Genomic DNA, 18,201 nt, shown 5'->3' on the forward strand with positions numbered 1-18,201 from the left:
AGCAGAGGTTGATAGATTTTAGGATATTAAAGGAATCCGGGATATGGACATTTAGTAGAAGATCGGCCATGATTTAATTTGTTAGCAAGGTAGGCTTGGATCTGTTCTCCTGCTCTGATTTCGTCAGTTCTTCTGTTATGAACATTTCTGGAGAAGTGTGTCTTGTGTTCCAGTTGGAGGAAAGGTAACTCCTGTGTCCCTAGAGTTTGTTTTTAGATGTGGTCAGTTTATTCAGTTTTTACGGCCTCTAATTTTAAAATTATGTTTATAAAATTGCTTTTCACATTGTGGTAATGCATTGATTGTATCAAATCAAATGGACTATTTTATCATCTAAGCGTAAGTATTATGATTAGTTGATTTTATTCTGAGTATGGAGCATAGTTTGATTAAAAAATCAGCTTCAAATACCTGTGTTCAGCTCTTTTTGCTTTTAATCATTACCACTTCTAATCATTAACACAACACCACCTGGGTTTTCTGATTATGATGATGGCATGATGTGTTGGTACATTACTGCAGCAAATGATGGGCCTGTCTGACATTGATCATGAATGCGGTTTTGATTATTTTTTAAAATTTTATCAAGAAACTGTCATCCACTACTGCACTTTTGAGTCTCTGATAGCACAATCGTGTGTTAATTGAGGTAGGACATGAACACCCTATTTCACCTGACTAATTTATTAATTGGTTTCTACGTATTGTTCGGGTATCTCATTTTGAGGGATTTTGCAAATTTTGCCAACCTGTTTTAAACATTCTTTATACTTTAAAATATAATACTTTGAATGGGATCAACATACCCATTAAACTGAAACTTGAAAATGCTAGGATGCACTACATCTTTCCAAGCTCTAAATGCTAATTAGAAGTTCAAAAGAGCAGATAATTGCTGCTGTTCACAACAGGATGCGTTTGTATTTTTTAAATTCTAATTTGCCATAATTGCTGTGTTTTTGTTACCAATTGCAAGCTTTGCTGAACACTTTGATGCTGTGGAGGCTTTTTTTAATAATTTTTCATAGTTGATGTCATATGGAAGTAGGTACAATTAAGTTTCCCTGCTACCTTCTTGTCAGGCATGTTTCTGTCAGTGTATGAATTGCATGAGCTCCTAACTGGGTTGTAGTGAATATTCATAATGGATTGTTCATTGTAACCTGGAGGATATGAGAAAGCCACAGGTGGCTTTGTAGAATGAAAATTCATGATAATTGATCATTCTTTGTTTGCAGTGACCAGTCTCTATATGAAGCAGACCATTACTTTTTTTTTGTAAGGAACAATGATATACTGAGGGAAGCTGAATTCTTTTGTGGTTGGGAAATAATAAATAGCATCCTATTAAGTGCTAATAAAGACAACCTTTTATGTGGAAAGAATTGAGTTTAAGTAAATAACAACAAAAATAAAAGGTGTTGAAAGAAGCTTTTTACTGAGGTGAAAACATTGCATGTTTCTTGGAATTGCCTTTTGTAGCATTCTCAAGCGTAACTAGGGGTGAGCAGCCGGAAGTCTTCGTGCAAACTAGCACCAATGACATAAGTAGTCAAGGTGTGAGAAGGTCCTGAAGAGAAATTTTAGGGAGGTAGGTAGAAAGCTGAAAAACAGGACCTCCTGGGTAGTAATCTGGATTGCTGCCTGCACTACATGCCAGTGAGGATAAGAATAAACTGATTTGGCAGGTGTATGTGTGGCTGAGGAACTGGTGCAGAGGGCAGGAGTTCAGAATTATGTATCATTGGGATTTCTTCTGGAGAAAGTATGACCTGTACAAAAGGGATAGGTTACCCCTATAGCACAGGGGTTCCAATATTCTTGGGGACATGTTTGCTAGACTTGTTTGGGAGGATTTAAACTAATTTGCCAGGGTAATGGGAACTGGAGGGACAGTGTTGAGGATAAGTTAGTTGGTTTACAAATGAAGGCAAGGTGTAGTGAGACTCCAGGCAAGGAAAGGCTGATGAAGTCAAAATTGAAGTCAACAAGCTAAGTTGCAATGTAAAAGGCAGGCATAATTGAAAAGGATGAATACAGGATTGAAGGTGTTACATTTCATTGCATGCAGTATACGGAACAAGGTAGATGAACTTGTAGCACAGATGGAAATTGGCATGTGTGTTGTTGTAGGCATCACTGCATCACGGCTGAAAGAATTATACTTGGGAGCTTAACATTGAACGGTACATATTGTATTGAAAGGACAGGCAGATGGGCAGAATGGGTAGCTTGGCTCTGTTGGTTTAAAACAAAATTAAATCATTAGAAAGAAGTGACATAGGGTCGGAAGGTATTGAATTATTGCGGATAGAGCTAAGGAACTGCAAGGCAAACCCCTTAACAGTCATAAGGATGTGAAAGTAAGCTAGCCTATAATATTAAAGAGGATACCAAAAGTTTCTTCAGATACATAAACAAGAGAAACTCTGCAGATGCAGATACATAATGTGATACATAAAAGAGGCGAGAGTGAATATCAGACTGCTGGAGAGGTAGTAATGGGAGACAAGGAAATTGCAGATGAACTGAATATATATTTTGCATCAGTCTTCACTGTGGAAGACACTAGCAGTATGGTGGAAGTTCCAGAGTGTCAGGGGTCAGAAGTGTGTAAAGTGGTCGTTGCTAGAGAGAAGGTTCTTGGGAAATGGAAAGGTCAAGGTAGATAAGTCACCTGGACCAGTTAGTGCACCACCCCATGGTTCTGAAAAAGTGGCTGAAGAGGTTGTGGAGGCATTATTAATGATATTTTAACAATCACTAGATTCTGGAATTGTTCTGGAGACCGGAAAATTGCAAAAGTCTCTCCCCACTTCAACAAGGGAGGCAGAAGAAAGGAAATTTTAGGCCAGATTGCCTGACCTCAGTGGTTGGGAAGGTGTTGGAGTCATTTGTTAAGAATGTGGTTTCTGGGTACTTGGAGGCACATGATGAAGTAAACTGTGCTTGGATTTTCAGAAGGCCTTTGACAAGGTGCCACACATGAGGCTGCTCAACAAGTTGAGAGCCTGTGGTTTTACAGGAAAGATACTATCATGGATAAAGCAGTAGCTGATTGGCAGGAAGCAAACAGTGGGAATAAAGGGAGTCTTTTCTGGCTGGTTTCTGGTGACTAGTGTGCCACAGGGATCTGTTTTGGGACTGCTTTTTATATGTCAATGATTTGGATGGTGGATTTGATGGCTTTGTTGCAAAGTTTGCAAATGATACAAGGATAGGTGGAGGGGCAGATAGTTTTGAGGAAGTAGAGGCTACTGAAGGATTTGGACAGATTAGGAGAATTGGCAAAGAAATAGCAGATGGAATACAGTGTTGGGAAGTGTATTGTCATGCAGTTTGATAGAAGAAATAAAAGGCTAGACACCTTTCTAAATGGAGAGAAAATTTAAAAAATCTCAGGTGCAAAGGAACTTGGGAGTGCTAATGCAGGATTCCCTAAAGGTTAACTTGCAGGTTGAGTGTGGTGAGGAAAGCAAATGCGATGTTAGCATTCATTTCAAGAGAACTAGAATATAAAAGCAAGGATGTAATGCTGAAACTTTATAAAGCACTGGTGTACTAACACTGAAGAGGGTTGAAAGAAGATTCACAAAAATTATTCGAGGATTGAAAGGGCAACCCACACAAAATGCTGGAGGAACTCAGCAGGCTTGGCAACGTCTATGGAAAAAAAGTACAGTCGCTGTTTTGGGCTGAAACCCTTCGGCAGGATTGAATGGCTTATCATATGAAGAGCGTTTGACGGCTCTGAGCCTGTATTCACTAGAATTCAGAATAATGTGGAGTAACCCAATTGAAACTTATTGAATGTTGAAAAGCCTTGATAGAGTGGATTTTACATAGAACATAAAATAGTACAGCACAGTACAGGCCCTTCGGCCCACAACGTTGTGCCGACCCTCGAACCCTGCCTCCCATATAAGCCCCCACCTTAAATTCCTCCATATACCTGTCTAGTAGTCTCTTAAACTTCACTAGTGTATCTGCCTCCACCAGTGACTCAGGCAGTGCATTCCACGCACCGACCACTCTCTGAGTAAAAAACCTTCCTCTATTATCCCCCTTGAACTTCCCACCCCTTACCTTAAAGCCATGTCCTCTTGTATTGAGCAGTGGTGCTCTGGGGAAGAGGCGCTGGCTATCCACTCTATCTATTTCTCATCATCTTGTACACCTCTATCATGTCTCCTCTCATCCTCCTTCTCTCCAAAGAGTAAAGCTCGAGCTCCCTTAATATCTGATCATAATCCATACTCTCTAAACCAGGCAGCATCCTAGTAAATCTCCTCTGTACCCTTTCCAATGCTTCCACATCCTTCCTATAGTGAGGCGACCAGAACTGGACACAGTACTCCAAGTGTGGCCTAACCAGAGTTTTATAGAGCTGCATCATTACATCGCAACTCTTAAACTCTATCCCTCGACTTATGAAAGCTGACACCTCATAAGCTTCCTTAACTACCCTATCCACCTGTGAGGCAACCTTCAGGGATCTGTGGACATGTACCCGAGATCCCTCTGCTCCTCCACACTACCAAGTATCCTGCCATTTACTTTATACTCTGCCTTGGAGTTTGTCCTTCCAAAGTGTACCACCTCACACTTCTCCAGGTTGAACTCCATCTGCCACTTCTCAGCCCACTTCTGCATCCTATCAGTGTCTCTCTGCAATCTTTGACAATCCTGTACACTACCTACAACACCTCCTACCTTTGTGTTGTCTGCATACTTGCCAACCCACACTTCTACCCCTACATCCAGTTCGTTAATAAAAATCATGAAAAGTAGAGGTCCCAGAACAGGTCCTTGTGGGACACCACTAGTCACAATCCTCCAATCTGAATATACTCCCTCCACCACGACCCTCTGCCTTCTGCAGGCAAGCCAATTCTGAATCCACCTGGCCAAACTTCCCTGGATCCCATGCCTTCTGACTTTCTGAATAAGTCTACCGTGTGGAACCTTGTCAAATGCCTTACTAAAATCCATATAGATCACATCCATTGCACTACCCTCATCTATATGCCTGGTCACCCCCTCAAAGAACTCTATCAGGCTTGTTAGACATGATCTGCCCTTCACAAAGCCATGCTGACTGTCCTTGATCGGACCATGATTCTTTAAATGCCCAGAGATCCTATCGCTAAGAATCTTTTCCAACAGCTTTCCCACCACAGACGTAAGGCTTACTGGTCTATAATTACACGGACTATCCCTATTACCTTTTTTGAACAAGGGGACAACATTCGCCTCCCTCCAATTCTCCGGTACCATTCCCGTGGACAACAAGGACATAAAGATCCTAGCAAGAGGCTCAGCAATCTCTTCCCTCGCCTCGCGGAGCAGCCTTGGGAATATTCCGTCAGGCCCCGGAGACTTATCCGTCCTAATGTATTTTAACAACACCAACACCTCCTCTCCCTTAATATCAACATGCTCCAGAACATCAACCTCACTCTTATTGTCCTCACCATCATCAAGTTCCCTCTCATTGGTGAATACCGAAGAGAAGTATTCATTGAGGACCTCGCTCACTTCCACAGCCTCCAGGCACATCTTCCCATCTTTATCTCTAATCGGTTCTATCTTCACTCCTGTCATCCTTTTGTTCTTCACATAACTGAAGAATGCCTTGGGATTTTCCTTTACCCTAGTCGCCAAGGCCTTCTCATGCCCTCTTCTTGCTCTCCTCAGCCCCTTCATAAGCTTCTTTCTTGCTACCCTAGATTCCTCAATAGACCCATCTGATCCTTGCTTCCTAAACCTCATGTATGATGCCTTCTTCCACCTGACTAGATTCTCCACCTCACTTGTCACCCATGGTTCCTTCACCCTACCATTCTTTATCTTCCTCCCGGGACAAATTTATCCCTAACATCCTGCAAGAGATCTCTAAACATCGACCACATGTCCATAGTACATTTCCCTGCAAAAACATCATCCCAATTCACACCCACAAGTTCAGGCCTCATAGCCTCATAATTTGCCCTTCCCCAATTAAAAATTTTCCTGTCCTCTCTGATTCTATCCTTTTCCATGATAATGCTAAAGGCCAGGGAGCAGTGGTCACTGTCCCCCAGAAGCTCACCCACTGAGAGATCTGTGACACCTGACCTGGTTCATTACCTAGTACTAGATCTAGTATGGCATTCCCCCGGTCGGCCTGTCCACATACTGTGACAGGATTCCGCCCTGGACACACTTAACAAACTCTGCGCCATGTAAACCCTTGGAACTAATCAGGTGCCAATCAATATTAGGGAAGTTAAAGTCAACCATGATAACAACCCTGTTATTTTTGCACCTTTCCAAAATTTGCCTCCCAATCTGCTCCTCTGTATCTCTGCTGCTACCAGGGGGCCTATAGAATACCCCCAACAGAGTGACTGCTTCTTTCCTGTTCCTGACTTCCACCCATACTAACTCAAAAGAGGATCCTGCTACATTACCCACCCTTTCTGTAGCTGTAATAGTATCCTTGACCAGTAATGCCACCCTTCCTCCCCTTTTTCCGGCCTCTCTATCCCTTTTAAAGCACTGAAATCCAGGAATATTGAGACTCCATTCCTGCCCTGGTGCCAGCCAAGTCTGTAATGGCCACTACATCATAATTCCATGTATGTATCCAAGCTCTCAGTTCATCACCTTTATTCCTGATGGTTCTTGCATTGAGTTACACACACTTCAGCCCTTCTACCTTACTGTCTTTACACCGTTTATTCTGCTTCTGTTTCCTCAAAGCCTCTCTATATGTTAGATCTGGCTTTACTCCATGCACTTCTTCCACTGCTGTATCACTCTGGGTCCCATCCCCCTTGCAAATTAGTTTAAACCCTCCCGAACCATGCTAGCAAACCTACCTGCAAGGATATTGCTCCCCTTCGAGTTCAGGTGCAACCCATCCAATCTGTACAGGTCCTACCTTCCCCAGAAGAGATCCCAATGATCCAAAAATCTAAAACCCTGCTCCCTGCACCAGCTCCTCAGCCACGCATTCAACTGCCATCTTCTCCAATTCTTACCATCACTGTCACGTAGCACTGGCAGCAATCCTGAGAACGCCATCCTTGAGGTCCTGTTCTTCAGACTTCTGCCTAGTTCCCGAAACTCACACTTCAGGACCTCATCCCTCTTCCTGCCTATGTCGTTGGTCTCTACATGTATCACGACTTCTGGTTGCTTTCCCTCTCGTACCAGGATGTCATGCACCCGGTCAGAGACATTTTGAGAGGATGTTTCCTGTGGTGGAGGAGTCTAAGACCGGAGGACACAGCCTCAGAATCCAGGGATGTCTTTTTAGAAGGGAGATGAGGAGGAATTTCTTTAGGCAGAAACTGGTGACTCTCTGGAATTCGTTGCCAATGGTGGCTTTGGAGGCCAAGTCTTTATGTATATTTAAGGCAGAGTTTGATAGATTCTTGATTGGTCATGGCATAAAGGGATATGGGGAGAGGCAGGAGATTGGGGCTGTGAGCAAAACTGAATCAGCCACGATCAAATGGTGGAGGAAACTCAATGGGTCAAATAGCCTCACAGCTGCCATCAGGCAGGAAGTACAGAAGCCTGAAGTCATATACCACCAGGTTCAAGAACTGCTACTTCTCTTGAACTGGCTGGCACAACCTAATTTTTAAAATTCTAATTGTGTTCCTTCTTGTAAATTATGTACTTTTATGTTTTCTTTCATGTGAATGCTGATTATATGAAGTTTTGTGCCTGTGATACTGCAGCACTTTCTTCCATTTCATACAATTATTTGTACATACGACATTAAACTTAACTTTGATTTTGAAACTGCCAGTCATGTTTTAGGGCATCTAAGGAATGCATCATGTATAAAATTGACAGATGTGTTTTTAGTTTGCAGAATAGTACCGAAATAAATTGCAAGCATGAGGAACAAAATAATGCAGGTCATGAATTTATTCAACTTAGTGGTGCAGTTAAAGACAATGTTTTATCATGCGAGTGCAGTCTTTGGGGAGCTGTTCATCCTTCAGGAACAACAACAATTTTACAGAAGAATATTAGAAATACAGTTTTGAAAGTGGTTTGTGACTCATTACAAGCACGATAATAAGCAATAGAAAATAGTAATTTTCTATGAAAAAAGTCCTGAAATATATTGTGATGCAACTATTTTCATGTGATTATGACAAGAATGGTATTGAGAGGAACACTGGACACCATGGAAATTGTGCACAGGTGCATTTCTTCTCTTTTGTGTCATTACTTGGTAAAGTTCACAGCATATTCAATGAATCTGAACATGAGGAAAAGTAGACCCATTTTTTCACTGTTGTTCTTAATAACTGAAGTTATTTATAATAATCACTAAAGAAAAACCTTGAACAGCATAAATTAAGATGAAATACACAATTCCTGCAGACACCTAAAGGTCAGCAGGGTAAATTGGCAAGTTGGTTTATTATTGTCGCTTGTACTGAGCTTGTGAAAGCTTGTCTTGCGTACTGTTTCTACAGATCAATTCATTACAACAGTGCATTGAGGAAGTAGAAGGTAAAACAGTAACAGAGTGCAGAATAATCTTTTACATTTATGGGGTAAATGCAGATAAACAATAAGGAGTGAAGTCATATTAAGGAAGATTGTGAGGTCAAGAGTCCATCTTGACTGTTCAATACTATGATAACACCATGATAGAGCTTAGTGGTACATGCTTTCAGACTTTTGTGTCTGCTTACCTATGGGGAAACAGAAGAAGATCAAATGTCTGAGGTGTGTGGGGTCTTTTATTATGATTGCTGCTTTACCAAGATAGAAGTAAAGAAGTGTTGACCTGAGTCCATGGCTGGTTTCAATAATGTTCACAACACTCTCCAATTTCTTGCAGTCATGGGCAGAGCAGTTGCCATATCAAGTCATGTTGCATCAGGATAGTGAGGGTCAAAGGGGCATATCAAATTTCTTTAACCTGAGGAAGTAGAGGCACAGGTGAGCGTTCTTGGCTGTGGCATATATGTAGTTTGACAAGGACAAGTTATTGGTAATGTTTGCTCCTAGGAATGAGAAGTTCTCAACCTTCTTGACCTCAACACTGCTGAAGTGAAAAACCAGGAACCTATCGACCACCTCCCTTCCTGAAGTCCATCACCAACTCTTTTTGTTTTGTTGCCATTGAGTGAAAGATTGTCACAGCAGTGTGCCGCTAGCCTCTCTATCTCCTCCTTCTACTCTGAATCACTGTTATTTGAAGTATAGCTCTTTATAGTGTTATCATCTGCCATCTTGTAAATGGAGTTAGAGCAGTATCTGGCCATGTAGTCATGAGTTTTTTATAGGGATTAAAATAGGGGGCTGAGGGCACAGCCTTGTGGAACACCAGTGTTCAATGTAATCATGGCTGAAGTGTTCCTGCCTATCCTTATTGACTGTGGTCTTTTGGTTAGGAAGTCAATAATCCAGTTGCAAAGGGAGCTGTTGAGTTCCTGGTGAGTTTGGTGATAAGTTTGCTTTGAATTATAATGCTGAAGATGCACAGCTTAAAGAAGAGTACAGTACTCTTAACAGTTTTCACATTTATGATGTTGCTTGAAGGTAGAACTATATATATTTTTTATCTGGCAAGTGTACTGAATGTACAATTTCATAGGCAGTACAGCAAAAGAAATGTAACATAACCCCAGGCCTTGGGCTGTTCTACACATGTAAAACTACGCTGTCCTCACATTTATCACATTCCCCTGTCTTTAATATCCCTAAGTTCTCTCTCCCCTAGTGAATGGCTCCCTGAACCACAATGCCATGAGTTGGTTGCTCACCCTTCTTACAACCTCCACTCTTAGCCTCACAGAATGCAACTATCTCAGACCTGTTGGCAAACTCAAAGGCTGAGGCTCCTCCGGCACAAACTCTTGGATCCCCTTACTTGCCCTACTCGTAGTCACACCCTCTTGACCCTAGCCACAGGCTGAAGGTGCCTGAGGAAAAAATTTGTTGGAAGTTGAGGACTTCAGACCCAGCATAATGCCTACTTTTTCTCGACAGCAGTGATCCACCCCTTTTAAATATTTATAGCATCTGAAATACCAGGCATATATCTTAAGGTGCTGGGAAAATATCACCAGCATTGTCTCTGTAAAAACCTCCAAATTCACTGGAAGGATAAGTGAACCAACTTCAGCCTTTTCCCCCAATCCTAAGGCTCTTGTACCCAATCAACAATGTTGGGTGAGACACGTCATTGAAATGCTTGACATTGACTTTTGAAATGGAGACTTTATTCCAAGTTCTATCAAAGGAAGAGATTGACAGTTGAATAGAGAAAAACATTTGGAGAAGTTCACAAAGCCACCTTGAAAAAATGCTACCCATGTAAATGCTATACACTGGATCCTGGGAACCTGGTCCTCGTGCAGGGTTTCGACAGTTCTCTTCCTTCTTCAGCTGCTGCTCGACCCGCTGAGCTGCTTCAGCAAATTGTTCATTGCTCCACATTCTAGTATCTGCAGTCTCTTTTGTCTTCACCTATGGGATATTTTAAAATAAGCTTAGGTAAGTAAAGGAATTTTTAACAAGTATTTGAAAGGCTGATAGACTTCTGAACTATATTTATGAAACTAGATATATTACAGCTAAAGATTTTTTTATTTGGTGGCAAATTTTACATGTGCAAGAATGCATCTTTGTAGTTTTTTTAAAATAGGTATATCCATGAAGTAGATTTTTTTTAATTAATATAACTTTCTGTGTATTAATTATACAATACTATTTTAAGCAAGTTATCTATTACTTTCAAATAAATTTACTGAAAATTACAGCTTTATTACGTCCTCAAACTTTCATGTCACTAGTACTGAAAATCTTTTGGATTGAAATAGTGTTTGTCTCAATATCTTTTGAAGCTTATTTTGACTTAGACAATGTAGTGGGGGGGGGGAGATAAAATCAACAAGTGAATAGCCAGAAAATGCTTCCTTTTTTATATAATTTCTTAATTTTTTTGCGCTGTTGCTAATTTTCAGACTGTATTTAGACAATTAAGTAAAACCAGGTCTTTAACAGCTTAAACTTTCAGAAGACCAGATATTGCTGAAATAGCCTTGACAGAAGTAGTTCATGACTAACAATTGAATATGTCCTGTTGCAGTTTCCTTTTTCCATGGAAATATGTATTATGTCCAATCACAGCTAAGGAATCAGGGCATAGTCAATTCCTGTCTGTTTCCGGAAACACACCAAGGGATGTGAACAGTTCCTGAAATTGAATTTTCCACTACCCTACAGCAAGTTAAATCTTTTGTTTAATTTGAATATTTGTTTTAATTTGTGCTTTGGTTTTTATTTTACGTCTTTTGATAGACAAACAGCTTTATCCTAAAGCAACATTAATTGATTCATTCAGGTGAGGTAATATGTTTAAAGTTTCTAGTTTTGCTCTTTCTTAGTTAAAGTATGTAATTTCACAGTGTTAGCTGAATTAGGATGATGTGCAGTTTGGTTTAGCAATGAAGCATTCTGTGTGCAAAGTGACTGTTTGGTAGTACAATGATAATAAACTTTGAAGTTCTCTCCCTAAATCTCTCTGCCTCTCTGCCTTTCTTTCTTTCTTGAAGATGCTCCGTAGAATCTATCTTTTCAACTGAGCTCTTGTTCATTTTCCATATTATCTGTTGTTAGCTATCAAATTTTTATTCGGTTTGTTAAGTTGCCAGATAAATATAGGTTGGATATCATTACATGTGACCATGGGAAAATGAAAAGATCTTTGAATTCAGTTGATTGAGAATTGAGGGAAAATAGGGTTGTATTGGAAGCTAAGGTAGTCCAGAGTTTTCAAGAAAGGGTAACACAGGACTGTGTTTTGTTTCAAGGAGGAGTTCACATCAACATGTCGTGGCAAATGACTGTTCCATGATTTAAATTCTAAGAAAAGGTTCCTCTGAGCAATCATACCAGTAGCAGTTTTGGCATTAATAGTGCAAGCCAGATGCACAACTTTAAGGACTGCAATAGCCATAGCAACAGTAGGAACTCTACATCTGTCCTCCATTTTCTTGTTTTAGAATGCATTGTCAATAGTCACTGCCAGTGCTTACCCATGTTATGATAGTTATTGACACTGATACAAGGAATGTCTGTGAAACAATTAACCTGCAATGAAGTAATATGTTCAGGGCTGAGAAAAAGAAAATAATAAGAAAATATTATCTGCAAAAGAAAATAAGAGATCATCTTTAGAAGGAAGACTTCTAGCACAAAAAGCAAACACTATTTAAAATTTGATTATATTTTCACTGAAGCTTATAAGTGGTAGAAAATGGATCATTCCACATGGAAATTTTGTTTCTGAGTATCTGCTGGCTGCCATTTGCACAGTCGTAAAATTGAAGATATTTGTGAGATTTTCTAACTCTTTATATTGAAAATTAGAAATGATGTTTAGATTAATAGTCTATTTGTTAATATGCTTCACTGCATAGTTTTGCCCAGCAGTAAAAGTGCCTCAAACTATAGAAAACAATTAAAGCTCCTCCATAATTCATCATTAGTAGCTGAGGCACATAAACTGAGAGGAGCTTGAACTTTGATTCTGTGCTCTGTCTGTTCCTTGCTTATTTGATGTAGGATAACTGGCCTCAGTATATCAAATTAAGGTGAAGAAAAATTGACCATGATCATTCCCCTATATTCCCCAAGTACTGCTAGAGTTTTGCATTTGAGGTTATCAGACTAACCATGAAGCAGAAACACTTTTCAGTAGCAGGAAAGCCAATAGTGAAAGGAAACAGTTTTAAGATAATTGGATTAAAAAAGTCAAGAGAAGATGGAAAATGTTTCTGTGATTGAATTGTTATAATTTGGAACATGCTGTTTGAAAGAATGATTGTAAATTTCAGAAAGGATATGGATCAGTAAAGGAAAAATTGCACAGTAGAGGAGTAAAGCATATTATGTGACAGTATGGCGAATTTGAAAGTAAAGCTTATTTATATTGTATCTTCTCTAAACTCGATATCTCGCAACACTTTATTGCTAAGAAATATTACACCACAGAAGAATTTTTGAAGTGCATTCATTACTTTAAGTAGGATCCTCACTTTTATTAGATTCTATAATCCCTGAAATTTCTGGGAAGTTACTTGTATCCTTTCCTTTGAAGTCAGAGCCAAAGTATTTGTTTTATTTCTCTGGCATTTCCCTGTTCGCTAATATAGATTTTTCTGTTTCTAACTGTAAGGGACCTGAAGTAGGCTTCATTTATTTTTCTTCTAATACATTTGTAGGGGTTTTACCGTACACTTATATCAGTGCAAATTTATTTTTGCTCCCTTTATTTCCTTGTTATCCTCTCCCATTATTTAAACTCTCAGTCTTCACATTTGTTACTCTCCAATTTTGTATGACTCGTCTTTGGATCTAATAATACCTTTAATTTCTTATGTTATCTACAGTTAGGTTAATTTTCATATTTTTAGAATTTTTACGCCAAGTAGCAATATAAAAGCTGTACTTCCTGTGGGTGGATACTGGGGTAACTGAGGAAACCCATGAGATCATAGGGAGTTGCACAGACCGCACTGACGGGAAGGATTGAACCTAGGCTGCTGAATTTGTCAGGCAGTAGCTCTGCCAACTATGCCACTGCGTTGCCCTGGTCAAAAGCCAAATGAGAATCGCTTCATCGTGTTTCTATGGCTGGAAGAAAAGTGATTTGGCTTATTTTATTTGCTCTACATTCAATGAATCTTCAAAAGATTTTCAGCATTATTCTCATCTCTCTCTTGTATGCAAGATGCTTGCTGTCACCCTGGTTCTAGATAAACAAGGCATAGGAAAGATCATTTTGCTCCCATTCACCCCTGCCCTTCCTAACTGCCTATCAAGCCTCAAAAGAATTTTGTTCAATAATATTTCCTGTTGTTTTTCTCAGCTCAATATAGTATACGGCCTGTCTACTTAATATTGGCTTACTGCACAAAAAAAGAGCATTCCAAGAATCAATCTAGTGAATCTTCCTTGGGTTGATATTCAAAATCACTACTTAATCTTCTGGAATCATATATAGTTGGAACAAGACACCTCTATCATGTACTCAAGTGCTCTTATAATGAAATCTGAAATATCATTTGCCTTCAATATTCCTTGCTCTATATGTATGTTAAGTTTTGGATGCAAAGACAGCAAGGTCTCTGAGCAAAAACTTTCCATCTCTTGCCATTTAAAAAAAAAGATCTTCATTTCTGTTTGTTCCAACAAACTCCTTTTTAGCTGTAAATTGTTTCATGTAATTTGATGTGTCTAAGGAAAGGTAAGAAGGTAAAGTAGGACATTTAAGGAGAAACACTTTTAAAAATTACAAATAAATAATACTGCTTTGTATTGTAGAAAAAGTAAAGTAGAATCAGGTCTTCTATTAATGTATCCTGTCTTTTTAGATTGATGAAACAATAATCTATAAAGGAATCAAGAATACAAGAAAATGGATGGACTTTACATTACCAAGGAGTGCTGCTTAACAGTTATAAAACTAATTGTTGGCCTTCTTCTTCTGATGCCCCAAGGCATTTCACTGGTTTGCCCTTCTGTTTGCCAGCATTGTACAAAGACTCTGGTGGAGTGCTGCAATGTAGCTTTAACTTCCATTCCTCAGAATCTTGCAAAAACTACTTCTTCAGTTTATCTTAGCAGAAATAATATTTCCAGTATAGTTTCTAAGGATTTAGAAGGATTTAATAGATTGTCAGTACTTTTTCTCGACAATAATAGTCTGATTTCATTACATCCTCAAGCTTTTGCAAGCCTCATCAACCTGTATTACCTGCGATTGAATAATAATCAGATAAAAACATTTAGTCTGGGAATCTTTGAAGGCCTTTCAAAACTTCGATATTTGCACCTGCAGCACAATCAGATTATTTCTATTCCAGGAGGATTGCTTTCTGATTTGACTGCCCTTCAATATTTGCAACTCGAAGGAAATTTTCTTAGCTTGCTCAGTAGTGGAATGTTCACAGGTTTGGTGAATCTTCGTGCTCTTGATCTTGCTAACAACAGAATTTTATGGATATCTAATTCTTCATTCAGACAACTCACAAGACTGGAGTTTCTCAATCTACAGAATAACTGCTTGGCATGGATCCCATCAAATGCATTTGTTCAGCTTAAGGTCCTTAAGAGGCTAATTTTATCCAATAACCCAATTGAGCTGATTCATCCTCTGTCATTCAGTGGATTAGAAAATCTCAAATATCTTTATCTCAATAATGCCAAAATAAAGGCTATCCCAAAAGATGGCTTTGTTTCACTGAGCAATTTAAGGCATTTAGCTCTAAATAACAATTGTATAACTCATGTCAATTCCAATGCATTTAAAATACTGCATTTAGGATATTTGCAGCTAGATAATAACAAAATTTCTTTTATTGAGTCAGATGCTTTTGAAGGAATGGCCAAAACATTAAAGGTCCTACACTTGGCGAACAACCATCTTAAAAATTTATTTCCTGAGGTCTTGATGCCACTGGTTTCTCTAGTTCATTTAATGGTAAATGGTAATCCTTGGGAGTGCACCTGCAACATTCTCAATTTGCGGAATTGGCTATTGTCATCTTCACTTCGGTTAAATATTCGCTGTCAGAGTCCATCCCAATTACATGGTAAATCCTTGTATTCTGCTAGAATTAATGAGATTAATGAATGTAATATCACCTTGTATCCTTTGGGGTTAAATACTGCAATGAGATCTGCAGCCACTCGTGCAGTCTTGACTTCAGTAAAAACAGAGAGCCCCAATTTCAAGCTGGAGCACAGTTCTGTAACTAAGAAAAGCTTTGGAGGGTTGGCACTTGCAGCAAAGCACAATGAACAGTTTATAAGCATGCTTCCAGTGCAGTTGCCGGTTGAATACACACCTGTAAATTTCACCACGTTAACAGGTTCAGATATGCCGACTATTTCAATCAAACCTTTATCAATCTGCAAACAAAGTTTATCAAATTTGAACCAAACCTTTGATATACTGTTGGTCTTTTTCATCTTGGCATGTACAGCAGTTTTACTTCTGACGTTTAAAGTTCTTCTTTTACGGCAGAAGGTTAAGGATTTGGAGGCTGAAGGGAACAATGTTGTAGAGTACTACAGTGTATATCCATTTGCACGATATCATGTGACAAATCCGGTGCAAACAATACTTCCAGAACCCGTGACAAGCCCAGAAGTGGGTCAGGCACCTACAATGAAGATAGCATGTCCTGCTAACCAAGCACAGGTTATTTTATTTGAGCATTCTGTCTTATGATTTTGGCCTTTTCAGTCATGTACAATGAACTGAAGTTTAACACTTATAAAGGCAGCAGCTGATTTTGAATAACATCTACATTTTATGTTGTGAATACATCATCAATTTTCCTTTCAGGTTGCTAAAAATCCCTGCATATAGCAAAATTTTACTGAAGTTTGTCATCAGTTGTTTCAGAGCGTGGAAACTTCTTTATTCGTAGCCTTGACAGTGCCAACAATTTAAGAAAAACGAATTCCAGACATATATGCTTAACTTTGAGCAATGACAATTCAAATGATATTATGTATATAGATTAATGAGTGGAAATAGTGGCCTGCGATTGATTTAGTAAAGTAGGCCCCTATAATGTCATGTAATGCCTGTTCTCATGCTCAATAATAAATACATATTGAAAAACAACTCTGTATTCATATTGTCCTTGTTTCTGTTCAAGATGAGATTGCAGTTAAGCACCTATATTACAAACGTACAACTGTGTTTAAAGTTCAAAAATTAAGATGCTAGAGAGATTTGTACCTTATTAATACCATATATTTTAAGTTTTGCTGTAAGTATATGCTAATAAGGTTTCATGCACCCAGATTTAACATTTAATTTAAGCAAATGTTTAAAACTGTTAATTCACCAGCTGAGTCCTGCAACCTATCAGAATTGAGTTTATTATCAGTGACATGTGCCATGAAATTAGTGTAAAACAGGAGCAAAAATAGTGAGGTAGTGTTCATGAGTTTAATTGCCCATTAAGAAATCTGATCACAGGAGGAATGAAGCTCTTCCTAAAATGTTGAGTGTGTGTCTTCAGGCTGTTATATCTCCTCTCTGGTAGTAATGAGAAGAGGGTGTGTATGTCCTGGGTGGTGAGGGACCTTAATGGTGAATGCTGCCTTTCTTGTGGCATTGCATTTTGAACTTGTCTCAATGGTAGGAAAGCCAGTGCCCATGAAGTAGCTGGGTGAGTTTACAACCCTCTGTGCAACTTTTTTCAATCCTGTGCTGCTGTTCTCTCTACTATATGGTGATGCAACCTACTGCAGCTGAGCTGTACATCCAATGATGCACTGATTATATGTTATTTATAATACTGCAGTATAAAGTGTGTTAAAGTGAGCATGCCCTGATAGGTCCTCTGTCAGTGCTTAACAAATACATCAAAGTAAAAAAAACATAAAGAAAGCAGTATTCAATTGAAGTGCATCACTGAGCTCACAGTGATGATCACTTTTATGTTGCAAGCAAGTAGGTGCTCTTCTAGTCTGTGCTGTGTTCTGATTTTACTTTCTGGCCACCTGATGCCAGGAATTTTTAATAAAAATCTGAATTAAGTGGAGAAAAATAGCACCAAATCTTTCTACTTATATTCTCCTCATGGCAACACCTACCTATTCCAAATGCAGAGAGCATAACTCACTAGCCCAAAAGAATCTAAGTCTTCTGTGATAAGCCTGAGCATTGATGGTTCTTCAATAGTCCACTGAGGAAGCTCCACCCTAAAACTTTGACAGCCTCCCAAAACTTTCAGCTTTGTGAGCTGCTAAATTAGTAATGGGGCATTGAAAGACATTTAAAAATTATATGCTCAAATGCAGTAAATAATTAAAAGAAATTTTACTTTTTTTGATAAAATTTGAAAATATCCAAAGCTTTCTAACTATTTCTAAAAAATCATATAAAGATGGCACTGCATACGGTGGCCGTGTTGCAAGCTCCATTCCAAATCTACAGTATATTACTAATTTCTCCAATTTTCTTAGCATGTTCTGTTCAATAGCTGATAGTCACATCAGATATGATAGACTGACCCTTCTGAACATCAGAAAGACGGCATTTACCCACTGTGTGCCGCCTTTCCTACACTGGGATCCCCTGCTTGTGCGATCCATGGGAGACTCATCTCTTACACCGCCACTACCTGGGAAGAATCGCCGGAAACAAGG

General features: G+C 39.1%; 2 protein-coding genes across 5 annotated transcripts in view; both read left to right on the top strand.

Annotated features, from left to right (window-relative positions):
- The window catches only part of ipo11 (importin 11), a 430,673-nt gene that overhangs the window by 264,202 nt on the left and 148,270 nt on the right, over window positions 1–18,201 (top strand). The window contains exon 29 of one of the 4 annotated variants that reach the window (XM_063042997.1): window positions 14,403–14,522. The exons of the other annotated variants lie outside the window; for them this stretch is intronic. Coding sequence (XP_062899067.1) covers window positions 14,403–14,418 — 16 coding nt within the window. The 3' untranslated portion in view covers window positions 14,419–14,522. Of the gene's footprint in view, window positions 1–14,402; window positions 14,523–18,201 lie in introns of those variants that run through there. 4 annotated transcript variants of the gene reach the window in all.
- LOC134343981 (leucine-rich repeat-containing protein 70-like) lies at window positions 14,447–16,629 on the top strand. The gene has a single exon (XM_063042998.1). The coding sequence runs from the start codon at window positions 14,447–14,449 to the stop codon at window positions 16,262–16,264; it is 1,818 nt and encodes a 605-aa protein (XP_062899068.1). The 3' UTR covers window positions 16,265–16,629.

This window comes from Mobula hypostoma, chromosome 3 (genome assembly GCF_963921235.1).
Source record: "Mobula hypostoma chromosome 3, sMobHyp1.1, whole genome shotgun sequence".
Lineage (NCBI taxonomy): Eukaryota > Metazoa > Chordata > Chondrichthyes > Myliobatiformes > Myliobatidae > Mobula > Mobula hypostoma.

Excerpts from the sequence above, each read along its gene's own strand:
- LOC134343981 (XM_063042998.1), top strand. The coding sequence starts at position 14,447 with ATGGATGGACTTTACATTACCAAGGAGTGCTGCTTAACAGTTATAAAA.